Consider the following 27,336-nt stretch of genomic DNA (forward strand, 5'->3'; position numbering starts at 1 on the left):
GATTAAGAGTGATAAAGGGGAATGTGGACCCATTAAAGACACATGCAGATGAGACTATAATGGACAATGAGGAAATGACAGACTTGTTAAATGAGTACTTTGAATCTGTTTTCACAGTGGAGGAAGAGGATAAAATAATAGTGGTACAAGAAAACCGAAAAATAATTTAAGGGAAGGAACTTAGTGGATTTAATATCAGTTAAAAATGGTAATGGAGAAAAAAATGGGACTTAAGACAGACAAATCTCCAGGACCTGATGGTTTCCATCGCAGGGTATTAAAATAAATAGGTGAGTCAAGTTGGTGTAGTAATATAATGACTGCTTTTATTTCAAACTCTCTAGAACATTCCCTTTAGATATAACAAACAGTATAAGAAGAGACCCTGGAGTGCATTTGCTGCAATATGCTTACTCCCATCAGGGAGCCCTCGAGTATTCAATTACCAATATGCAGGTATAATACCCATCAGTGAGGAAATTGAAAATACATTAGTCATAATTTTCCAAAGCTTTCTAGATTCAGGAATTGTGCTTCTGGCTTGGAAAATTGCAAATGTCATTCCATTACTTGTGATGGGAAGGAGACAGCAGGTAACTACAGGCCTGCCCGTTAACATCAGTTGTGGGGAAGTTATTGGAATCTATCATGAGGGGCAGAGTAATGCCCTGAGGATGTGAGAGGCACGATATAAGTGCAATCCTTTCTTTTAAATAATACATTTATGAAACATCTGAAAATGAAGGACAGGAAAAGACCAGCTGGTCCATCAATCCTGTTCCATGCTGTCATGCTGCAACCACCAGAATTTTAGTTAAATATCAAAAGTTTCAGCAACTTGGAAGCAGATAACTGGAAGTGGTTGGATCATTGGAGTTTCTCTGCAGTGCAAGCTGAAGAACAGGGAGACACAAAACTGAAGTACCACAGCACCACCACTGGTGGAAGGGTTTAATTGCAGTGTGACATGTTTACATTGGCAGTTTCCATTATAAACCTGGACACAGAAATTTACAGTGGGAAAAGTTGAATCAAAAGTGTGACAGAAACTGGACAACAGGATAATCAGGAGGTACACACAGACATAAGGGGCTTGATTTTACCACCGGCTATCGGGTGCGTTCTCGGCAGGGGGGCCCCGAAAATCGGGGAATCCCGGAGCGGGACCGGATCCCGTCTCGAACCTGCCCACTTCCGGGTTCCCCACGGACGCGCCGGCGTGCGCGCGCAGACCCCGCAGGTGGGAATCCCGCAGGCAATTAAAGCCAGCGGGATGCCACTTGTAAGTATTTATCTTGCTCATTCAGGTTGTTTACAGGCCTGATTGAGCTGTTTTATTAGGAAGGATGGGATTTTACCTTGAACTGAGACTGTTTCCCATACTGGGGGAAACACTCTCACTTCAAACGGACGTCTTGCAGCCAGCAGCTTGTGGCAGCTGCCAAGGTGCATTCCACAGGTGGGGGGGGAGACCCTTCACCAACGCAGGAGGCCACTCCGTCACATAGGGCAACGCTTGCCCTCCACCACCCTCATCCTAGCAAGAAGATTCACCGACGTGGAACCGCAACCCCGGTGCGAGGACACACTTATCTACCTTGCAGAACCCCTCAGACCTACACCTTCCAGATGGGGGCCGCCTTGACCTCCTCGGAGGACGAACAACATCACCAGCCTCAGCAGCCTCGCAGGCCACGCCGTCCGCCACAGACACGTGGAGCCCCACAACACGGTGCTGTGGCACATCCACCCGCACAGCAGGAGGGAGGGCAACCGCAGAGAGAGCTGCGTCGCAGGAGGCACTACCCTCGGCACAGGGTCTACAGACCGAGGCTCAGCTTCCTGGACCTCTCTGAGGAGCAGTGCATACGGCGGCTCAGAGTCAGTCGCCGGGTAGTCGCGGACATCTGCAGCCTCCTTAATGACGAGCTGCTCCCGGATGGACCAAGCAGCATCTTCTTACCCATCGCCGTCAAAGTCACCACTGCCTTCAACTTCTTCGCCTCCGGATCCTTCCAGGGTGCCACCGGGGACATCACCGGGGTCTGTCAGTCGTCTGCACACAAGTGCATAAGGCAGGTTACCGATGGGTTGTTCCACAGGGCCTCGCACTACATCAACTTCGCCATGGATGACCGCAGCCAGATGGAGAGGGCGGTTGGATTCCATGCTGTGGCTGGCTTCCCACGGGTGCAGGGTGTAATCGATTGCACCCACATCGCAATACGGGCACCTCCACAGGAGCCAGGACTGTTCATCAACAGGAAGGGGTATCACTCCATGAACGCCCAGCTCATCTGTGACCACCGCCAGAGATTCCTACACGTGTGCGCCAGATACCCTGGCAGCTGCCATGATGCCTTCGTCCTCAGGGAGTCCACCGTCCCGCCCCTCTTCCACTCACCCAACACCGGCAACGGCTGGCTCCTCGGTGACAAGGGATATCCCCTGCACACGTGGCTTATGACACCTCTGAGGAACCCCATCACCGAGCCGCAGCGTCGATATAATGATAGCCACATTGCTACCAGGTCTACAATTGAGCAGGCTATAGGGATGCTCAAGATGCGCTTCAGGTGCCTTGATCGTTCTGGGGGAGCGCTCCAATACGCGCCATTCAGAGTGGGACGAATTATAGTTGTCTGCTGTGCCCTGCACAACATGGCACAACAGAGAGGGGTGCCACTGGAGGAGGCCCCGTGCACATCCGCCACCCATATTGAGGACGACGATGAGGAGGAGGAGGAGGAGCAAGAGGAGGAGGAAGGAGCCATGGGCCGAACACCGGCTCACCTGGATGCTTGTCAGGCCAGCGAGGCACTCATATGTCAACGGTTCTCCTAACATCAGACTGTCTGAGGCATCCAGACCTCATCACGTGCACAGAGGAGCGGCCATACCAGCCCCCTCCACAGAAGAGTGGTGCCATTACTCCTGCACCCACTGTAGTGTGACCCAATGGGTGGGACCAGGTGTTCGTCGTCATGATGAGCCCCACGAAAGGGAGAATGATAGGTCTGGCCCAAAAGTTAAAATTCTAAATTGGGGAAAGGCCAATTTTGATGGTATTAGACAGGAACTTTCAGAAGTTGATTGGGAGAGTCTGTTGGCAGGCAAAGGGACGTCTGGTAAGTGGGAGGCTTTTAAAAGTGTGTTAACCAGGGTTCAGGGTAAGCACATTCCTTATAAAGTGAAGGGCAAGGCTGGTAGAAGTAGGGAACCTTGGATGACTTGGGAGATTGAGGCCCAAGTCAAAAAGAAGAAGGAGGCATATGACATGCGTAGACAGCTGGGATCACGTGGATCCCTTGAAGAGTATAGAGATTGCCGGAGTAGAGTTAAGAGAGAAATCAGGAGGGCAAAAAGGGGACATGAGATTGCTTTGGCAGATAAGGCAAAGGAGAATCCAAAGAGCTTCTACAAATACATAAAGGGCAAAAGAGTAACTAGGGAGAGAGTAGGGCCTCTTAAGGATCAACAAGGTCATCTATGTGCGGAACCACATATTTCACATCGGTATTTACGGTTGAGAAAGGCATGGATGTTAGGGAACTTGGGGAAATAAATAGTGATGTCTTGAGGAGTGTACATATTACAGAGAGGGAGGTGCTGGAAGTCTTAACGCCCATCAAGGTAGATAAATCTCCGGGACCTGATGAAATGTATCCCAGGACGTTATGGGAGGTTAGGGAGGAAATTGCGGGTCCCCTAGCAGAGATATTTGAATCATCGACAGCTACAGGTGAGGTGCCTGAAGATTGGAGGGTAGCAAATGTTGTGCCTTTGTTTAAGAAGAGCGGCAGGGAAAAGCCTGGGAACTACAGACCGGTGAGCCTGACATCTGTAGTGGGTAAGCTGTTAGAGGGTATTCTGAGGGACAGGATCTACAGGCATTTGGAGAGGCAGGGACTAATTAGGAACAGTTATCATGGTTTTGTGAGAGGAAAATCATGTCTCACGAATTTGATTGAGTTTTTTGAAGGGGTAACCAAGAAGATAGATGAGGGCTGTGCAGTAGACGTGGTCTACATGGACTTCAGCAAAGCCTTTGACAAGGTACCGCATGGTAGGTTGTTACATAAGGTTAAATCTCATGGGATCCAAGGTGAGGTAGCCAATTGGATACAAAATTGGCTTGACGACAGAAGACAGAGGGTGGTTGTAGAGGGTTGTTTTTCAAACTGAAGGCCTGTGTCCAGCGGTGTGCCTCAGGGATCGGTGCTGGGTCCGCTGTTATTTGTTATTTATATTAATGATTTGGATGAGAATTTAGGAGGCATGGTTAGTAAGTTTGCAGTGTGGACAGTGAAGAAGGTTATCTAGGATTGCAACGGGATCTTGATAAATTGGGCCAGTGGGCCGATGAATGGCAGATGGAGTTTAATTTAGATAAATGTGAGGTGATGCATTTTGGTAGATCGAATCGGTCCAGGACCTACTCCGTTAATGGTAGGGCATTGGGAAGAGTTATAGAACAAAGAGATCTAGGAGTACAGGTTCATAGCTCCTTGAAAGTGGAGTCACAGGTGGATAGGGTGGTGAAGAAGGCATTCAGCATGCTTGGTTTCATTGGTCAGAACATTGAATACAGGAGTTGGGATGTCTTGTTGAAGTTGTACAAGACATTAGTAAGGCCACACTTGGAATACTGTGTACAGTTCTGGTCACCCTATTATAGAAAGGATATTATTAAACTAGAAAGAGTGCAGAAAAGATTTACTAGGATGCTACCGGGACTTGATGGTTTGACTTATAGGGAGAGGTTGGATAGACTGGGACTTTTTTCCCTGGAGAGTAGGAGGTTGAGGGGTGATCTTATAGAAGTCTATAAAATAATGAGGGGCATAGATAAGGTAGATAGTCAAAATCTTTTCCCAAAGGTAGGGGAGTCTATAACGAGGGGACATAGATTTAAGGTGAGAGGGGAGAGATACAAAAGGGTCCAGAGGGGCAATTTTTTCACTCAAAGGGTGGTGAGTGTCTGGAACGAGCTGCCAGAGGCAGTAGTAGAGGCGGGTACAATTTTGTCTTTTAAAAAGCATTTGGACAGTTACATGGGTAAGATGGGTATAGAGGGATATGGGCCAAGTGCAGGCAATTAGGACTAACTTAGTGGTATAAACTGGGCGACATGGACATGTTGGGCCGAAGGGCCTGTTTCCATGTTGTAACTTCTATGATTCTATGATTCTATTGCACAAGCCGCTCAAGAATGGACAAGAGGTGGCAGTAGTGGTGAGAACAATTGTGTTTATTGTGTATGTGCAGTAAACGACTATAAATAAAAACATAACAAATTATCATACACCCTGGTGCATTCCCTTTGTGTTCATAGCACCCTAGCCTTACGTTTGCGGGAACCCCTACGTGGTGCTACCCCTGTGGCTCCAGCAGAGGTAGTGGCAGGTTACTCTTGTTCATGCCCTGACCGGGTCGATGCTTTGGGCCGACGCCCTCTGGGTTTCGGTGCCGGTGAGGGCACCTCCACAGACTGCTCCTCCTGCACCTGTGCAGGGGCAGACTCAGCCACCTGGAGAGGAGGCACCATTGCGGGTACTGGTTGAGAGGGGGGCAACGGGTGAGACGTGGGGGCACTTTGAGTCGCGTCCCCACTTCCATGTCCCCATTCACCATCTTCCCTCTCGTGGCCTCGGCCCACATCACTCCTTCCACCCTGCTGGACGGCAGTTTGGATGACCTGTGTGAGACCTTGCAAGGCCACCTCTAATGTATCTGTCAGCCTGTTTATGGCGGCAGAATGTTGCTCACCCTGAATCCGAACAGCCGTTGTCAGGGCCTGGATGGACTCAATGTTGAGCTGTGCGTGACGCTCGAGGGAGGCTAGCCTTTCCTCCACCGCAGACGTTCCCGCACCTACCCGCGACACTATCTCGCGGATACCCTCCTGCACTTGTGCCACCATTGCCCTCATGCAGGAGTTGGACTCCTCCATCACCTGCGCGATTGTGGAGAGTGCGCGTGGCACCTCTTCCAGTACCTCGGCAATGTGCTGGTGCCCCTCGACGACTCTCCTTTTGACTGGTGGCCCCCTGGGTTCAGCATCTGGGTCCGGCTGAGCAGAGCCTGGAGAAGAGTGCTCCCACCGACGCGGACCCTCCGCGGCTGCCCCTGCCACCAGGGTCTGCTCATGCTCACAAGTGCGCGGTGACTCACCATGTGCAATCCCAACTAATTGAGGAGGGGGACCCACCGAGGTGTGTGTATCTGCGCTGGTGGATGCTTGGCTCATATGTGACGATGGACCCTCAGAGACCGGCATGTCCTCTGAGGAATCGCCCTCCACAGACACGGCGCTCGTAGACGGCCCTGCAAGAGAACAAAGGGCAATATCAGGCATGTGGACAAATGTTGAGGTGCGGCAGATGCCAAGTGATGCTAAGATCATTCGCGATCATGAGTGCTGAGTGTCAGCTTTCCGTTACCAGACGTTTCTGCAGCCCCAGCCTCGCCATCCGCCACGGACAGGCAATGCAGCGTGTGGCAGATCTCCAAGGCGTCCAGCTCTGCGTGCGTTAGAACCACCTCGTGTGGCAGGCCCCCTCCGGTGCGTGCCCTTTCCCGGGCGTTCTTGCATCTCTTCTCCTGTCAAGGCAAAACACAGATGCGTGATTGAGTGATGATTGCATTGTGAGACGCTTCAAGCATTGGTGTGGGTGGGTTGAGCATGTGGGAGATGGATGGGAGGATGCGTGTGCCACATGCCCATCCCATTGTATGGGGATTGGGGTGTGTGGTAGTGTTCGAATGGGGACAGGGACGGTGGGTACGTGCAGGAACGGTGAGGATGATAGTTGAGTGGCTGTGAGGATTGATGCGGGAGCGCTGTGGTGGCAGTGCAGAAGGGGTTGTGAGGTGTTTGAAGTGATGTCGAAGACGGAGTGTGGGAGAATGCGTTAGTGTACTCACTTTGCCGGACCTAGTGAAATCATTGAATCTCTTGCGACACTGGATCCATGTTCTTGTGGTGTTGCCCCTGCTGCTAACCTCCGCGGCCACCTCCGCCCATGCCTTCCTGGTGGCGGAGGCAGAGCACTTCCTTCCATCGCTGGGGAACAACGTCTCCCTCCTCCTCCTTACCCCGTCCAGCAGCAGCTGGAGTGAGTCGTCAGAAAATCGTGGGGCAGCCTTACCCCTGGGGTGCTCCATGGTGTGCTACTTCTTGTTTGCAGCAGGAGGAGCATTGGTGGACTGCCCCTTTAAATAGAGCTCCACCATCACTCAGACGTCACTGCGCATGCGCAGGCCGCCGGCGCACAGCTGAGAAGCGGAAAACCCGTAACCACAGGTAAATGACTTCAATTATCCTGTGATCGCGCGGGGGACGCACTCATTTCACCGGGCGCGTTACCCACGCTCCCAATAGAAGCCCCGCCGAGAACCCGCAGGCCTGTTAACATCGGGCCCAAGATGTTTAATGAGATGTAGATATCGGCTTAATCAGATACTTCTCAAATACTTAAAAATCTTATCTTTCAAAGATAGAACCACTCTTACTAAAAAAAAGGTATATAAAATATTGTGATAGTGACAGGATAGCCAGGATATTAAAATATTTGTTTTACTGCAGAGGACATTAAAAAAGCAACTAGAGAGAAATAAATCTACCAGAGATAAGTCATCATACTGCTTTTTTTTTTGCTATTATCATTTGCTGCCTTGTTAAATTTAGTGTGTGTCTATCTTGTGCATGACAAAGGAGATTGATCAACCTGGTCACCTGCACTTTTGAAGAGCCCACACTCACCCTCCTACCCCCCGCCCCCACCCCCACCCCAAAAGAAAATTCCCATAAGGTACTACATTTCCCAGTCCTCTCTTCCACTGGACTCACAAGATACTCTGGCAGGGTCAGGAATGGAGGTCAGCAGTGCCACTCCACTGCACTTGCATTTTAGCGGAATGAGCATAAAGTTTTTCGAACCCAATATATATAGATGGATAAACAGCCCTAAATACTGAAAACAATTATGTAAAATCTTTTAATTTTGCTCTACTCATACTTTAATCAGTGTACAAAAATATTTGTATAGATTGTAACAATAACTGGAAAAGCTACCACTTTTATAGTGTCTTTCAAGGAAGAAAATGCCCCAAGGTGCTTTCTGGATGAGGGCAAGAAATAGAGAATTTAGGAGATGATTGAAGATGAAGTAAAAGATGCAGGTTTCAAATATGCTTTTGAAAGTGGAATGAGAGCTACAAGGATTTGGGGGAAAAATTCCGTGCAGAGCTCTGACACTGATGTTGGAGCAGAGGTTGAAAGGATGTGCAGTGGACCAGAGTCAGAGAAGTAGCAGGCCAATATTGGGACGTTGAGTGAGAGAAGATTGTACAGGTAAGGAGGAACAAGGACGTAGTCAGATTTGAAAATGGGGACAAGGATATTAAAATTGAAAGATGGGAAAACCAATAGAGGTTGATGAAGATGGGGGTGAAAAGAGTGTTGGACTTAATATGGGATATAGGAACATAGGAACAGGAGTAGGCCATTCAGCCCCTCGTGCCTGCTCCGCCATTCGATAAGATCATGGCTGATCTGTGATCTAGCTCCATATACCTGCCTTTGGCCCATATCCCCTAATACCTTTGGTTGCCAAAAAGCTATCTATCTCAGATTTAAATTTAGCAATTGAGCTAGTATCAATTGCCGTTTGCAGAAGAGAGTTCCAAACCTCTACCACCCTTTGTGTGTAGAAATGTTTTCTAATCTCACTCCTGAAAGGTCTGGCTCTAATTTTTAGACTGTGCCCCCTACTTCTAGAATCCCTAACCAGCGGAAATAGTTTCTCTCTATCCACCCTATCCGTTCCCCTTAATATCTTATAAACTTCGATCAGATCACCCCTTAACCTTCTAAACTCTAGAGAATACAACCCCAATTTGTGTAATCTCTCCTCGTAACTTAACCCTTGAAGTCCGGGTATCATTCTAGTAAACCTACGCTGCACTCCCTCCAAGGCCAATATGTCCTTCCGAAGGTGCGGTGCCCAGAACTGCTCACAGTACTCCAGTGCGGTCTAACCAGGGTTTTGTATAGCTGCAGCATAACTTCTGCCCCCTTGTACTGTAGTCCTCTAGATATAAAGGCCAGCATTCCATTAGCCTTCTTGATTATTTTCTGCACCTGTTCATGACACTTCAATGATCTATGTACCTGATCCCCTAAGTCCCTTTGGACATCCACAGTTTTTAACTTTTTACCATTTAGAAAGTACCCTGTTCTATCCTTTTTTGATCCAAAGTGGATGACCTCACATTTGTCTACATTGAATTCCATTTGCCACAATTTTGCCCATTCACCTAATCTATCAATATCGCTTTGTAATTTTATGTTTTCATCTACACTGCTTACAATGCCACCAATCTTTGTGTCATCGGCAAACTTAGATATGAGACTTTCTATGCCTTCATTTAAGTCGTTAATAAATATTGTGAATAATTGAGGCCCCAAGACAGATCCCTGCGGGACTCCACTAGTCACATCCTGCCAATGTGAATACTTACCCATTATCCCTACTCTCTGTTGCCTTTCGCTCAGCCAATTTCCTAACCAAGTCCGTATTTTTCCCTCGACTCCATGGGCTTCTAACTTAGCTAACAGTCTCTTATGTGGGACCTTATCAAATGCCTTCTGGAAGTCCATATAAATAACATCCATTGACATTCCCCTGTCCACTACTTTAGTCACCTCTTCAAAAAATTCAATCAGGTTTGTCAGGCACGACCTACCTTTCACAAATTCGTGCTGGCTCTCCCTGATTAACTGAAAATTCTCACGGTGTTCAGTCACCCTATCCTTAATTATAGACTTCAGCAATTTCCCCACAACAGATGTTAGGCTAACTGGTCTATAATTCCCCGGTTTCCCTCTCTCTCCTTTCTTAAAAAGTGGAGTGACATGTGCAATTTTCCAATCTAGAGGGACAGTTCCTGAATCTAGAGAACTTTGAAAGATTATAGTTAGGGCATCTGCAATGTGCTCACCTACTTCCTTTAAAACCCTGGGATGGAAACCATCTGGTCCTGGGGATTTGTCACTCTTTAGTGCTATTATTTTCTTCATTACTGTTGCTTTACTTATGTTAATTTTATCGAGTCCCTGTCCCCGATTCAAGATTAGTTTTCTTGGGATTTCCGGCTTGCTATCCTCTTTTTCTACTGTAAATACTAACGTAAAGTAATTATTCAACATGTCCGCCATTTCCCCATTGTCAATGACAATATCCCCACTTTCAGTTTTTAAGGGGCCAACACTGCTCCTGACCACCCTCTTTTTCCTAATGTAACTATAAAAGTTCTTTGTATTGGTTTTGATATCCATTGCAAGTTTCTTTTCATACTCTCTTTTTGTAGCTCTGGATGCCAACTGGAATTTTAACAAAAATCAGATGCCAAAATTGTTGTGATATAATATAAAATGCTTTTCTACGTACCATTCAACATTTGTGAAAGACAACCAGGTCATTTTTGAATATCAATAATAATGTGGGAGGATAGATGTTTTGTATGTTAAAAGTATGTTAAATCTTTAAAACCCACTTAAACCACCTGATAGGATTTTGGTTTAAGTATCTTCATAAGTTTTCATTTGAAAGGCAGTGCCTCCGACAATGCAGAATTTCTCAGTACTGCGACAGACTGTTGGCTTAGATTAGAGCACTAGCCCTAAGATGGGGCTTGAACCTTCAGCCTTCTAATTTGAAGAAAGACTAATACTAATTGAGCCAAGCCAATAAACAAATGTTCAGTCAGATTCACAACCTTACTCTGGACATTAAACATTCATTGTATATAATAGCCAGAAGCAACATAGAAACTCCTCCATATGTTACATCTATCCCACTGGTAAAGTCATGTACATTCTATGACTTTGCCATTGGGATAAATGAAATGTACTGAGGGATTTCTACACACTAGAAGCGGGGTAACATTTCGATAATATTACTGGATTTGATATTTTGTTGAGAATACAGATTAAAAACAATAATATAAAAATAAAATATCAATAAAAAGAGTAAGGTGTAATGTTATGGGGGCAGTGGAAAAAGTGCATTCATTGGGAAGTTGTATCAGATAAGAAGGCAACAATCAAGAAGGGGGTTAACATTTCTGTTAAAATAGTTCATGGAGAAATATCATCTAAATGCACGAACCATTAGTCAACTATAATCACCAATGGTAATTTTTAGTCTATGAAAAAATAATCTCAATACAAAGTCAAACTAATTGTAAGAAGTTTTTAACAAACAGAAGTTGTTCTCGGTGGCAGAACAAAGACTATGGCATGTTTTGCATTAGTCATGGGAAAACATTAAAAAGAGTAGAAGCTTTTGAATGGAATTATTTCTTTCATTGGCCTTCTGGGGTTTTCTTGCTGTACATGCAAATCCCACCCTATTCTATTTCCGATGTTAAACCCACCGGTGATCCACAAGGAAAGGTAATGCCTCCCCTTCCCTGGGTTTCCCCCTTTCTCCCCTCCCCTAACCATCAGGCCCTCCCAAACTTCCAACCACTTACCTGGAGCCCGTTCCTTCTGGTCCCTGATGACGGCTTCTTGCCACCAGACATCCCGCTCCTGCCCCTCGACGAGCTGCTGCTTCCCGCCAGGTTGGAGCAAGAGTTTGACGGGGCCTATGCAGATGAAGTCCAGGGGTTAAAACCCGCCTCGGCCCCCGCCTGCACAACTTGGATATGCACTTGAAGTGCAGGAACCTACAAGGTTACGGACCAAGAGCTGGAAAGTGGCATTAGGCTGGATAGCAATTTTTCGGCTGGCACAGACATGATGGGCCGAATGGCCTCCTTCTGTGTGTAAATTTCTATGATTCTATGAACTCCCGCCCCGAGTTAAAATTGGGTCTATGAAATCTGTTATCAGGGAAGGCTATTGCAACAAATATTATAATTGAGTTTAGGAAACAGCTGGTTCTGTTTCTGGAGAAAGGGATAGATGTATTTGATGAGAAGGTGGAAAGGTTAGAGTAAGATCAATCAAAAAAAAGCAGACCAGTTGGGCCAAATGTCCTTTTTCTGTTCCTGAAATGTTCGATATTCCTCATCATTTATTTGGACTTCCAAAAGCTATTTGAGCAGCTAATAAAAAGATGATGGCTCAAGTAATTCAAAGGCATCTTACAAGTTAGATGGGATATTAAATTAGACGATGAAAATCGTCTTATTTTAGGGAACCAGTAGATTTATTTGAAAAAGCTGAACACGTTTTTGAACCAGAAGGAAAATGAGGGTACACATTTAGAGTTCAAGCCAGAGAACAGTAGACATCATCTATGAACAGTGTCATTGGAGCAGAAATGGTCAATTAAAAATACAAAGCAAGGACAGGATAGAAGTCATTGGGTGCAATATTTGATTCAGCTATCTAAAATTGAGTGAGCAAGGCTCAATTTGGGTGTTCACTTTGAGTTAAATGGTCCAAATATTGAAGCTTGGATTTTGCTGAACTAAACTGAGCTTCCAGAATTGAAAAAGAAATTCAGAATTAGAAAAAAATAAACATACAGTTGACTTAAAGGGCATGATTTTATCGGGGAGCTGGGAAGGGGGCGAGGAGGGTGGAATTTGACGTAAGGATGTCTTTTTTTTGATGGTTTCCCGCCCGACAGGCCAACCTGATTGACAGGCTGGCCTCAGTCAGACGGGAGAAGAGGAGGGAAGAGGATGTGCACAGATAAGTGATATGTGGAAGGGGGGGTCATCGGAGGGGGGGTCGAGGGTCACCGGGAGGTGGGAGGTCAGTCATCGGAGGGGGCTCAGTCATCGGGAGGGGACAGCTCAGTCATCAGGGGTGGGGTGGCTCAGTCATCGTCGGGGGGGGGGGTCAGTCATCAAGGGGTCGTTGGGGGTGGGGGAGCGGTCATCTGGGGACCTGGTGACACGGGGGGGGGGGTCAGTCATCGGGGGTCATGGGGAGGTCAGTCATCGGGAGGGGCTCAGTTATCTGTCGGGGGGGTTAGTCATCAGGGGTCAGGAGTCACCGGGGATGGGGTCAGTCGTCGGGGGACTCAGTCATCGGGGAGGGGGGGGTCAGGGTCAGGGGACATCACGGGTCGGAGATCATGGTGGGGTTGGAGATTGTGAGTGGAGGGATCAGAGATCATGAGAGGGAGGGGCTGGAGATCATGGGGGGAGATGGGGGGTCACTGCAGGTAGGCTTGTTGGGCCTGGGGGAACACTCCTGCTCCTCCGGGCCCACAAGCAGTGCGACAAAGGCACTTACCTGCAGTTTTGGGCCTCCTTTTAGTGACCGACCCGCCTCCTGAGAGTGGGTTGGTCGCCCACCCCTCGTCCCGCCTCCATTAAAACCAGAAATGGGTGGGTTGGAGGGCGGATTTTAGATTTTAAAAAAATTTTACTGTTTCCCCCCCCCCCCCCCGCCCCCAACCCACCCGTTTTTCTGAGTTAAAATCATGCCCATGATCTCTGAGTTAAAGGAAAATCACAGGCATTCATTCTCAGAATTATTAAATAGTTACTCTACTGACATTTTGCATTCTGATGATTCCGGTCTCAGACATCCATGGCTGTTCCAGCATACTTCTTCTGTAACTTCGGCAGGAGTACGTCTCAATAGCTAGAGGCTAGGCCAAGTCCCAGATACTCTGGGTCCTGGACTAGTGCCCAAGTCTCTGGGATGGCCTGTTAGGAGTAGAGCCTCCATTCAGCCCCCAAACATGGCCATTGACATAAAGTAATGGCGCCCGGGGGCAGGGAATTTGAATGTCAGAGTTTCTGTGCCCTGGGTTTTCATTGAGACCTGATATATGGTCAGTGGGTTTATTCCTGGTGAGACCAGGTGTACCTCCCCAACTGGAACAGAATTGGGGCCCACCTAGGAGTCTAGGCCAGGATCAAGGCCTGGAATCTAAGAATCAGGGTGCAATCAGAATCCTTTCTGCAGATTTTAAAGCAGCTCCCTTACAAAAAGGGGCGCACTCACAAACTTTTTGCCGGGGCCCAGCCTGGCACTCCTCTGTAGCCTCGTACTCGACAGGCGCTCTAGTTGTGCCCCTAATGGCACGGGCACCCACCATTTGCAGGCAAATTAAGGAACCTCTGCCTGTCCCCAGAAAGTTCATCGGGATCAATGGTCCTCGGGAATGTGATTCTAGTGTAAGTGCTAGGATTGCTGGCCCTGAATTTCTGTAGCCTCTTCTTCTGGGGCCCCATTCTTATTCTAATGAGCAGCATCTCACATTTAACGTTTTTACCCACAAGTCTCAGTCAGGTGGCAACTGTTCGAGGTCCCTAAGACATTAGCACTGCATTTAATTGATCTGGATAGTCACCTTAGTCATCCTTCATAAAGTCTTTTTTCTGACAATATACCCAAAGCTCTAATAAATTCTCTCAGGACAGAACCATGCTTCTTTCCACTACTATATTATGTTTAGGTTTTAATGATAGTAATCATTTGGCAACAATAGTAGAACAAATGCTTAATGTGCCTGTATGACATTCCTTTGACTGCTATTTTAGCAGATGCATTGAGCAACTTAAAATAAATAGATTAATGTCTGCGTTATAATAGTAGGTAGTTACACACTTATCTACTACTATCGCCAAAAGTCATTTCTAGGCTTAGGTGGCATCTTCCATTTATTTACATCTCCATTTTGATTTGATTTATAATATTACATAAATAGGTATTTTAGAAACAGAAGCTTTATCCAGCCGATGTTGAATAAATGATTGGTTAGTACGGTTGTTCAAGTAAATGGATATTTGTCTCCTAATGTTATAGTTGTGAGGTTAAGTTTGAGAGCTGTGCATCATTCAACATCGGTTGAGAGTGTTTTGTCAGATCTCAGCCAGAAGCATTCCTTCCCAAATGAGGAAACCAATTGACATAATTAGATTCAGCCCGCTCAGATATGATCTCCGACTGGCAGATAATGGACGGCCATTGATACTAGTTGTGGAGGTGACTGGAAACTATTGTTTCCTTCCCTGAGGAGCTGTATTGGGGAGCATCCTGTAAGGACATGAAAAGGGGATAAAATGGAAAACCAATTAAATTGTTTTTCTTCTCGTTCTATCTCTACAGACCTCCTGCCAGCATGCAATGGGGAAGGAGTAACTCTCACTTTCTTGGAACAAGTTTTGGACATTCTACTTGAATACATTTTGAAAACATTCGATAGATCTACAAAAGTAATAGATTTTCACTACCCTGATGATCTCCTCGAAGGATTTAACTGGATGCTGGATGAACAGCCAAACACTTTAGAAGACATTTTGGTGACTTGTAGGACAACACTAAAATATGCTGTGAAAACAGGTATCAAGAGGCATGAACTCAGAATTCTTCATTACGTGTTTTGAGCCAGAGTGTAATTTAGATTTCCTTTAGTGTAATTTTAGCCTAATCATTACCTGTACAGTTATATTAACAGAAAAAGCACATGTAATAATTGTCACAAACATTTCACAATAGTTTCTTTTAAATTATAATAACATATAACTACTTTTGAGTTGAATTACACATAATAACAGCAAGTAAGAACTATGTGACTGTGGCAATCCTGCTGAGAAATGGTATAACTCATCGCACAGGTTTTCTGTATTGGTGTATCACTCACTGCTTGAACTCAAGACCTGAATGCACAGTAGTGTGAAAATCATATTATCTACTCCAGTGACAGGCTATTTATCAACAGCATTCATTCTGCAAGCCTGGTAGCACTACCTACGAAGTTCCAGATTCCAATCTGTAGGGTCATGTGATTGAATCTCAGTCTTGAGCATCTTTCAGACTCTTTTATCTTTGTTGGCTGAGTTTTGGCAGTGCTCAAAGTTTTGAATGCTACATGCCATGGAGAAGGGGGAAAGGAGATCAGGAAGAACAAAAAAAATACTCAAATACTCAACCCACTGCTTTCCGGTTAATTTATTTGCTGCTCTCAGGTTTTGTAAGATGTGTCCCCACCCTAGAAACAATGGGCTCGATTTTACCGGCGGGTTTCGTGTGCGTTTCCAGCGGGGGGGGGGGGGGGGCCGAAAATCCCGATATCCAGGCACGTGACCGGATCGCGCCACGATCCCGCCCACTTCCGGGTTCCCCAATGACGTGCGGGGTTGCGTGCGTAGCCCCCGCTGGTGGGAATCCCGCAGGCAATTAAAGCCAGCGGGATGCCACTTGAGTGTATTTATTTTGCTTGTTCAGGTCATTAACTGACCTGATTAAGGGACTGTATGTGATTTTGGAGAAACATGGGACTGTGTCACACACTGGGGGAAACAGTCCTAGTTGAACTGGACGTGTTGCAGCCGTCAGCCTGTGGCAGCTGCAAAGGTCCATTTGACAGGTGGTGGGGGGGAGACCCTCACCCATTGCAGGAGGCCGCTCTGTCACTTGGGACAAAGTGTGGCCTCCACCACCCCCCTCCGGACGGTCAAAGTGACCAACCTGCACACTCACCCCGGGGTCCGGAGACATGTGCCTACCTTGCGGACCCCCTCAGATGTACATATTGCGGATGGGGGCCGTCGGAGCTGCAGTCATGACCCCCTCGGAGGGCGAACAGCATCACCAGCCTCGCCATCCACGCCGTCCACCTCTGACACGTGGAGCTCCACCACAGAGTGCTGTGACACATCCACCTGTACAGCAGGAGGGAGGGCTACCGCAGAGAGAGACGCGTCGCAGAGGGCACTACCCTCGCCACAGGGTCCACAGACTGAGGCGCAGCTCCCCGGACCTCTCTGAGCAGCAGTGCACACGGAGGCGCAGATTCACTCGACATGTAGTCGTGGACATCTGCAGCCTCTTTCATGCCGAGCTGCTCCTGGCTGGCCCCAGCACCATCTGCTTACCTGTCGCTGCCAAAGTCACCACTGCCCTCCACAACTTCTCCTCCGCATCCTTCCAGGGTGCAGCCGGGTACACCGCCGATGTCTCTCAGTCGTCTGCGCGGAAGAGCCCTGCAATACACCTGCACCTACTCTGCAGTGACACAATGGGTGGCATCAGTGGTGGGTCCTCATAGTGATACCCAGGAGCGGGCATTATTGCACAAAACAGACAGGATTCGCGGAGACATGGCAGTGGTGGTGCCAATATAATGTGTGATGTGAGTTGTTCTGAAATTCAATATAGGTAACACCCATGACAAACCCTCAAACACCCTTGTGCATCCCCTTCATGCTCACGACACGTTTGCCTTACGCTGCCTACTGCACATATGTGATGCATGCCCTGTGGCAGGTTGAGTGAGGCTGGCCGTGAGGGAGATGCACGAGAAAGTGCGTATGGGATAGAGCCATGAGATTATATGAGGATTGGGTTGCGTGTTAGTGGCGGGGTGAGTACTCGCGAGGTGAGTAGGTGCAGGTAAGATGAGGATGGGGTTTGAGTGGGTATGAGGGGTGATGTGACAGAGTGGTGTTGGTGGTGCCGAAGGAGATGTGGGGTGGGGGCAGTGTTGTGGCAGACGGAGTGTAGGGGAAAGACTACGTGTTCTCACTGTGGCTGACCTACTGAGGTCATTGGAGCGCCTCCTGCACTGTATGCAGGTGTGCGATATGTTGGTGGTGCAGGTGACCTCCTCTGCCACCTCGAGCCATGCCTTCTTGGTGGCAGAGGCAGGCTGCTTCCTCCCGCCCGCCGCGTGGAAGAGCCCTGTCCTCCCCCTCCTCCTCACCCCATCTGATGATACCTGGGGTGAGGCATCATTAAACTGGGAGCAGCCTTCCCCCTGGGCTGCTCCATGCTGTAATGTGTTCTATTGGTTGCAGCATCTGTCAGTGGAGGACTACCCCTTTAACTAGAGAGCCTCCAGCTGACAGATCGTACTGCGCATGCGCAGCCCGCCCGACGCGCAGACCAGCAGCGCGGAGCCTGGAGGAGCAGGTAATTGGATCCAATTAGTGGATTGCCTGCTACGATCGCGCGGGCAACCCACTAATTTCACCGAGCGTGTTGACCACGCTCCCGAAACCCAACCCGCCGGAAACCCGCAGGCCTGGTAAAATCGGGCCCAATGGGTTAGTCCTATTCAGAACTAATCACTGAGCATCATTGATCACAGATCACCCAACCTCTCACCATGGTGGGAACAAGCAGCAGTGGAAGACCTAGCAGGGAAAGAATGGGAATTATAAAATGTAAAATATACAATACAAAACTAGGGGGGAAAGGAAGCTGTGAGGAGGATGCAAAGAGGCAGTAAAGGGATATGGACAGGTTAAATGATTGGGCAAGAAGGTGGCAGATAGAGTATAATGTGGGGAAATGTGAAATTATCTAGTTTGGTAGCAAGAATACAAAAGCAGAATATTTTTTCAAAGGTGAAAGACTAGTTGATATTCAGAGGGATTTGAGGATCCTTGTACATGAATCACAGAAAGTTAACATGCAGGTGCAGCAAACAATTAGGAAAACAAATGGTATGTCAGCCTTTATTGCAAGGGGGTTGGAGTATAAGAGTAAGGAAGTATTGCTGCAATTACATAGTGCTCTAGTGCGACCACACCTGGAGCACTGTGTACAGTTTTGGTCTCCTTATCTAAGGAAGGATATACTTGCCTTAGAGGGCGCAACGAAGAATCACTAGATTGATTCCTGGGATGAGAGTGTTGTCCTATGAGGAGAGATTTTGTAGAATGGGCCTATAAAATAAATGCTGGCCTTGCCAGCGATGCCCACATCCCATGAATGAATTTTTAAAAAAATCTCTGCAATTTAGAAGAATGAGAGGTGATCTCATTGAAACATATCAAATTCTTAGAGGGCTTAAAAGTATAAATGCTGAGAGGCTGTTTCCCCTGGCTGGAGAGTCTAGAACTACGATAGTCTCAGGATAAGGGGTCGGCTATTTAGGACTGAAATGAGGAAAAATTTCTTCACTCAGGGGATTGTGAATCTTTGGAATTATCTACCCCAGAGGGCTGTGGATGCTCAGTCGTTGAGTATATTCAAAACAGAGATCGATAGATTTTTGGACACTAAGGGAATCAAAAGATATGGGGATAGGGTAGGAAAATGGAGTTGGGATAGGAGATCAGCCGTGATCTTATTGAATGGCGGAGCAGGCTCGAGGGATCTTATGGCCTACTCTGCTCCTATTCCTTATGTTCTTCTTCACAGTGAGTTTAAAGTTACCTTCTCTTTTTTAAATGTCTTTGTTTATTGCCCATCCAATTTTTATTAATTTTCCTCCCATTTTGGAAATGGGGGGAAGGTGTCACACTACACCATTCTCCAACAAAGGGGATGGTCAACCTACCCATATCTAGGCCTCTGCCAATCATGCTCTTCCGCTAGTCAATTATGGGTATATACATAGTGATTTGCCCATTGGTTATCCTTGTTTCCTTTTTTGCGTGGCATCTGCTCACAGCTTCATCTTAATGGAACTTATTTGATCAGTAACTCACAATGCAGGACACCGCATACGTAATTCTTTTGTTTTACCGTTCTATGATACAATGGAGTGAAGAAGTGTCTTCGACACACCCTACTTTTTATTATGAACAGGCTCTATGGTGAATAGGTAGAGATATAGAAATTATATCCTCTGGTGGGGGAATCTAGAACAAGATGGCACAATCTTAAAATTAGAGTTATACCATTTAGGAGTGAAATCAGGAAGCACTTTTTCATTCAAAGGGTGGCAGAAATCTGGAAGTTGCTTCCCAAAAGGCTGTGGATGTTGGGTCAATTGAAATGTTCAAAACTGAGATTGATAGATTTTTAATAGGTAAGGGTATCAAGGGATATGGATTAAAGACAGGTAAATGGAATTGAGGTACAGATCAGCCATGATCTGGTTGAATGGTGGAATAGCCTCAAGGGGCTGAATGGCCTACTCTTGTTCTTAGGTAATAACTGAGATGAACACATCTGTGTTTTTCCCATTTATTCCTCTGTTTTAGAAATGTGTTCTCGCTTGCAGTTTCTGCATTCATCAATGAACAGGGATCATTTGATAGTCAAAGAGATAAATAAACCAAGAAAAATGTCGCACAAGAACAATGATTTCTTTTCAGCTTGCATATTAAGTACATGATTTGATTGTAGTATTGAAGAAGCACTGTGACACTGGGGCTTTGAGCTACATCAGTAAATCTGACACAACTCCGATGTCTCCGACCCATGTTTAATATCCATTTATCTCCTGATAATGTTCCGTTAAAAATCACCAACTAGCTGACTTGATAGTTTCTCAACTGGCGCAGCAAATAAAAAATGGAATTTTAGAACAATCTGTTCCTTTATTAGTACAATTAAAATGACAACCAAAGACAATTATATTGCTGCTCTTTCACACATTGGAAGGTCTAAGTTTGGCTTTCCAAGTCATTTTACAATAGCTGTCGTTTAACAAGCAGTCAGATTGAAAGGAACTAAAAGGCCAAGTGTGCACACTGAATGTTAATTAACTTGCGTCACCAAGGTTACAAAAGGCTAATAAATTATAAGCATCAAATCATTTGCAAGGGTTATGCAACATAATGGACCTCTTCACACAAGAACAACCCAATTCTCAAATGCTGAATGTTAAACAACTTCTTTCATTGTGTTACAATAAGTTGAGATCCATTTTAACTTATTCCAAATTTCTGATATCATTGTCACACTTCAATCTTTTTAAACAGCATTGGCAAAATTTTCTAAGACCCCGTGCCACCGGCAGGGCCTCCCAGTGAGGACACTGGGTCTTGGACAACATCGCCTTTGGTGTTTGAAAAGATTGAACTGAAACAGGACATCAGAAAGTTGGAATAAGTGCCATAGGCTCTTGGAAAATATGGCAACATTTCTCTTTCAGTAGCTTCCCACAGATAAGCCACTCTGCACCTTGTGATCTGAGAATGTATGTCTGAAGTTGCATAGCCCAGAGCTAGCAATATTCCTATTTAACAGTGTCACCACACGCAGGGACCTGTTTAGTTTTCTCACCAATTTTTCTGTGGATCTAAAAGATGGAAAATATTATCATACACAGGACCCAATTTGTAAAGGCTAAAACGACTGAACAAATTCAATTATCCTTAAAGAACTCAAAAAGTAAAGGGAGAAACATTTATAAGGGATCAATTTATCCTTTTCAAGCTCTACTTTCTTCAGGGAAAATAATCAAGCAAACTAATTCTTCCATCTTCTCCTCCTATTCAAGGCTTTCATACTAGCTCTCATGTTATAGGATGGTCAGCTGTGCTCCAGGCATGACTCTCAATGTTTCTCCGCTGCCAAATCTAAACAATTTTTTATACCATATTTTCCTTTGCTTTACTCCTTCAAAGAACATCAAACAGAATTTAACAACATTAAATTTAGCAGACATTGGACTGATATCTTGTAACATCGGTTTTGCCCCACCTCCAGCTTTCACACGTAACACCCAGTCTTTTTTAATGTCCTAATAATCATAAATAACATTTTAGTCTGCTATTATATTGGGATGAATGCACATAAACCATGTCTGAAGTGATTGCATGGAATGCTAATGAGAAGGTAAATGTACATTGTTTTCAATCCAAGCACCACAGCACCTATTGACAATCTAGTTCACAATAATTAAAAGTAAAAATCTAATCCACACATAGACCAAAAGAGATCCAAGGCTTTAAGCCAGAAGTATCTCTGGACAGCCATTTAACAAAGCAAGTGGAATCCATCTTAGATTCATCTAATATACCAGGTACTTGAGCCTGATAGGACAAAAAAATCTATGTTTGTTACAGTTATAGATATTTTGAAGCCCTTTCACATTCCAGCATTGCTGCCAATGACAGCCTGAGTTTGATGAGAGTGCTGTAATATAAATAGTGCAGTACTGCCATCGCTTCAGGTGGCATTCTACCGCTCGTTGGGAGTCAATAGAAATAGTTTTTAGCATTGTTGGTCTGTATGATACTTCCCTAGCTGGCTGGAAAGTATAACTGCCTGAAATATCAGCCACAATTGCCCTTGCTTAATTGTGCACATGTATAGTTGTTTCAGTGTTGCCACCAGAAATGTAGACTCTGCTACACAGTGTAAATGGGACAGATTCCACAGCACCAACAGCAATGTTTCTACTTGAAGCAGTTTTGTAATACAGAGGGGATATCAAATACCTAACTTGGTGTTTGGAACTTTTTACTGCAATCAAATTATGTATTCATTGAAGTCACAATTATGATGCGTTATACTTATATCCTAATGCCTCAATATTTCTTTTCCAACAGTCATGCATGGACCAGCTATAACCCCTATAGTGCACTTACTTTACAGCAATTGTCCAGCCGCAGGGAATGTCCAACAGACAGAAAAAAAAGTCACGAATCATGACTTTCAAACAACTGTGCATGTGCAAGATAGTTAATTGGTTGTTACTTTTGTGCCTTGGAATGTACAATGCAATATAAATTGTGCAGATTCAAAAGTTAAGGATATTGTGGAATGGATTTTGATAGTGGTTCTATAATACAAATGCACCATTCTATAACAAATGGCCCTTTTAATTCAACACACTTAGGGAAAACAGCTACAAATTAATATCCAGCTGTTATTGTTTGTTCACAGGTCATCCTAGATATTTCAACCAGCTTTCAACAGGATTAGATATGGTTGGCCTTGCTGCTGATTGGCTTACCTCCACTGCTAATACTAACATGTAAGTAAGTGTACGTTTGCTGCTGCTGTGCATTGTATAAAGTGCCTTTGCTTTATATCCAGGATCAGTGATTAATTTTACACTTCCTCAATATGTGAGAAAGCAGAATTCATTTGTTCTTTGCAACTTGTATTCCCTGTGAAATGATTTACATTATAATATGAAAAAAAAGTGGATGGTGGGTGAGGACCAGAACAGCCTCCACTCTGATGCTTGTCCTTCATTGAATACTTCGCCAACAATCAAAGCCTGTGCACACCCGTGCATAATGGCTGCCTGCACCCATGGAGCCATGCCCAAATAAGAGTGACTATCTTCAAGAGAGGAAGCGATTTTTATTTTAAAGCATTACTTACATTGGACTCTCACTGTTTAGTTTATGAAAGAATACATGGCTCCTGTGTTTTGAATTTGTTCAGAAAGGACCCGTTAGTTATTGATTATACTCTGAGCTGCCCATGTGTGTATTGGTGTTACACTGCATGAACCTTTATGTGACAAGTTCATCCTTACAGCAGCATTATCATCACCAAAATTGCTTGCAAACTTTTTCCTATCGGAGTATAGTGAAGACACAGGAGAACTGATCATTTTATCTCACTGACATCATGTGCAAGTGATGCAGTGCAACCTTTGACATGATCTGCATTATTGTATTGTGTGTTTGTAAGTGACTGAAAAAGGGTTGCAAAACACTAAACAAAGTTTAAATTGAGTGGGTTTTTGTGTGTGTGCCTGCATGTGTGAGTGAGTAAAAAGGTCAATTTCAAGTATGATAGATTGTACTGATTATGCACCTGTAGCAGCTTTTGTTTATATTCAAATTATAAATGACCTATGACTAACTTGTACTGTTGGGATTGACTTGTACTGATATAGCATTTTTAATGTAGAAAAATTTCCCAAGGTGTAAGGGGAAAAAATGGATGCTGAGGCAATGTAAGAGATCTTTGGAAAGGTTACCAAAAGATTGCTCAAAGAGATAGAATTTAATTTGTCTTGACAGAAGAGAAGCAGAGGTTTTGGAAAGGAATTCCAGAGTGTGGAGCTTAAGGATTGGAAGTTACAATCACCAATAGCCAGGGGGATGCACAGGAGGCCATTATCAAAGGAAAGGAAAGTTTGGAGTTTGGAGTGCTGAAGGAGGTTACAGATAGGGAGGGGTAAGGCCATGGAGGGACTTAAATACAAGGACGAGATTTTAAAATTTCATGCATTGGGGGGACCAGCAGCCATTGTAGGATGGAGGGTGGAGGATGGGAAACCAGCCAAAAGAGCATTGCAGTAATCGAAACCGGAGATGACAAAGGCATGGATGAGGGTTTCAGTGGCAGATGGGCTGAAGTAGGGGCAGAGGTGAGCAATATTATGGAGGTGGAAGTAGGCAGTCTTTATGATGGAGAGGATATAGGGTCAGAAGCTCAGTTCGGGGTCAAGTAGGAGATTTGGTTCAGCCTGATATAGTGGTTGTGGAGGGGGATGGAGTCAGTGGCAAAGCACGGTGGTAGGGATTGAAGACATTAGCTTTAGTCTTCCCAATGTTTAGCTGAAGGGAGTTACAGCTATTCTAAGACTGGACGTTGGAGAGGCAATCTGACAGCACAGAGGCAGTGGAAGGGTCAAGAGAGATAGAAAGGTAGAGCTGGGCATCATTAGTATGCATTAGGAAGCTGAGCCCATGTCTGCGGATGATATCACCAAGGGACAGCGTGTATATGAGGAAGAGGAAGGGTGAAGAATAATTATCAAAGAACAACAGATTGTGATTAGCCTGGGCAGTATTATTTCTTATGTTGCATTATCATTCTTGTAACTTGATTGCAAAACTACTGCTGTAGATATCTCCTGACCACTACTGCTTGCAGACATACACACATCATACCCATGCATCCACACCCAGATACACTGACATGCAAACACCCATGAATGCACAAGCATGCATACACATCACAAATTAATGCATGAACATGAATATTAACACATGGGCACACACACATCACACACACATCTAAGCATGCTCACTTCCACTCATGCACACGCAAGCATATATGCACAAGCATGTGCACTGCATCCATGCACACAATACTAATTGCACGCTCATGCATGTATAGTTCATATACACACAAACACAAACAAATGCATTCAAACACACCAATGCGCTCACAGACATATGCATGCACACACATATTTATTCTTTTTTGTTTATTATTTTTTCTCTCAGTTACACATGTATTTATTACACTAATGGATTAGACCTCACCAAACTGCTAAGCTTGCAGGCAATTAAAATAAACTGCATAATGCACAATATTGTTCACTTCAGATTAGTGTTGGTTTCAAATGGGCCAATGATTGATAGGATTGGGTAGAGTTAAATTTTACTTGCCACCTCTTTGACAGGAAGGACAACATACACACTTTAGAGAGATGGGCAGAGAGGTGTGTCAAAGCTGTTACTGGGAGATAAACAAAAATAACAATGAACTAACTGCAGCATCCACAGGTCATGGAATATAACAGGAGGTGTAATGTTAGCTTGTGAGAGTCAGTCAGATAAGATATTTTGATTAAATGATTCTGGTGTTTTCCTTTGCAGTCTGTTTAATGCTAATGATGGCAGTTCTGTTAAGTATGATTGACACCTTTAAATGCCCTTACCTTTCTGATCAATTCATTCTAAGTAAGCCATAATATTAAAAGCCTTTCCTATTATGATTAAGTTGTATGCATATGTGCTCTTGTTTGCTGATGATCATGATTATTGATTTTAATGCAATTTATTCATTCAGGATGGTCTGATAATTGTTATGGGAAGAAGTCCTCATTATCCTTTTCTTAACAGAACATGTGCTGCATTTATATTATTTCACTGCCACCATTGGCAACCCCACCTCAAGCAGCTGCACTGTAATAGAATCATAGAATATTGCACATTGAAACAGGCCATTTGGACCGTCAAGTTTGTACTGCCGAGATAGTTTGGCTGCAGAGATAGTGGATGCATTGGTTATGATCTTCCAAAATTCCCTAGATTCTAGAATGGTCCCAGCGGATTGGAAGGTAGCAAATGTAACCTCGCTATTCAAAAAAGGAGTTTGAATAGCTCCTTTCAAACTACAGGGAACTACAGGCCAGATGGCCTGACATCAGTAGTAGGGAAAATGCTAGAATCTATTATTAAAGACATAGTAACAGGGCACTTAGAACATCATAATATGATTAGGCAGAGTCAACGTGGTTTTATGAAAGGAAAATTGTGGTTGACGAATTTATTAGAGTTTTTTGAGGATGTAACTAGCAGGGTAGATAAAGGGGAACCAATGGATGTAGTATATTTGGATTTTCAAAAGACATTCGATAAGGTGCCACATAAAAGGTTGTTACACAAGATAAAGACTCATGGGGTTGGGAGTAACATATTAGCATGGATAGAGGATTGGTTAACGGACAGAAAACAGAGAGTGGTGATAAACGGGTCATTTTCAGGTTGGCAGGCTGTAACTAGTGGGGTACCGCAAAGATCGGTGCTTGGGCCTCAGCTATTTACAATCTATAGTAATGACTTGGATGAAGGGACCGAGTGTAATGTATCCAAGTTTGCTGACGATACAAAGCTAGGTGGGAAAGTAAGCTGTGCGGAGGACACAAAGAGTCTGCAAAGGGATATAGACAGGTTAAGTGAGTGGGCAAGAAGGTGGCAGACGGAGTGTAATGTTGGGAAATGTGGGGTTATTCACTTTGGTAGGAAGAATAGAAAAACAGAATTTTTTTAAATGGTGAGAAACTATTAAATGGAGGTGCCCAGAGAGACTTGGGTGTCCTGGTACAAGAAACACAAAAAGTTAGCTTGCAAGTTCAGCAAGCAATTAGGAAGGCAAATGGCATGTTGGCCTTTACTGCAAGGGGGTTGGAGTACAAGAGTAAGGAAGTCTTACTACAATGGTACAGGGCTTTGGTGAGACCTCACCTGGAGTACTGCGTACAGTTTTGGTCTCCTTATCTAAGGAAGGATATACTTGCAACAAAGGTTCAGTAGATTAATTCCTGGGATAAGAGAGTTGTCCTATGAGGAGAGGTTGAGTAGAATGGGCCTATTCTCTCTGGAGTTTAGAAGAATGAGAGGTGATCATATTGAAACATATATGATTCTGAGGGGGCTTGACAGGGTAGAGACTGAAAGGTTGTTTCCCCTGGCTGGAGACTATAGAATTAGAGGGCATAGTCGCAGGATTATATATCGCCGTTCCTTCATCGTCGCTGGGTCAAAATCCTGGAACTCCCTACCTAACAGCACTGTGGGAGAACCTCCACCACACAGACTGCAGCGGTTCAAGAAGGTGGCTCATCACCACCTTCTCAAGGGCAATTAGAGATGGGCAATAAATGCTGGCCTTGCCAGCGACGCCCACATCCCATGAACGAATTAAAAAAAAGGATATGGGGTCAGCCATTTAAGACTAAGATGGAGGAGGCATGTCATCACTCCGCGGGTTGTGAATCTTTGGAATTTTCTACCCCAGAGGGCTGTGGATGCTGAGTCGTTGAATATATTTGAGGCTGAGATAGATACATTTTTGAACTCTAGGGGAATTAGGGGATATGGGGATCAGGCAGGAAAGTGGAGTTGAGGTTGAAGATCAGCCATGATCTGATTGAATGGCGGAGCAGGCTCGAGGGGCCGTATGGTCTACTC

General features: G+C 45.1%; 1 protein-coding gene across 1 annotated transcript in view; it reads left to right on the forward strand.

Moving 5' to 3' along the window:
• gad2 (glutamate decarboxylase 2) overlaps positions 1 to 27,336 on the forward strand; it is a 117,933-nt gene that overhangs the window by 23,064 nt on the left and 67,533 nt on the right. Inside the window, exons 4-5 of the mRNA XM_067999087.1 lie at positions 15,089 to 15,322; positions 22,553 to 22,643. Of these exons, the coding sequence (XP_067855188.1) occupies positions 15,089 to 15,322; positions 22,553 to 22,643 (325 nt within the window). The remainder of the gene's footprint in view (positions 1 to 15,088; positions 15,323 to 22,552; positions 22,644 to 27,336) is intronic.

Source organism: Heptranchias perlo, chromosome 2 (genome assembly GCF_035084215.1).
Source record: "Heptranchias perlo isolate sHepPer1 chromosome 2, sHepPer1.hap1, whole genome shotgun sequence".
NCBI classification, from domain to species: Eukaryota; Metazoa; Chordata; class Chondrichthyes; order Hexanchiformes; family Hexanchidae; genus Heptranchias; species Heptranchias perlo.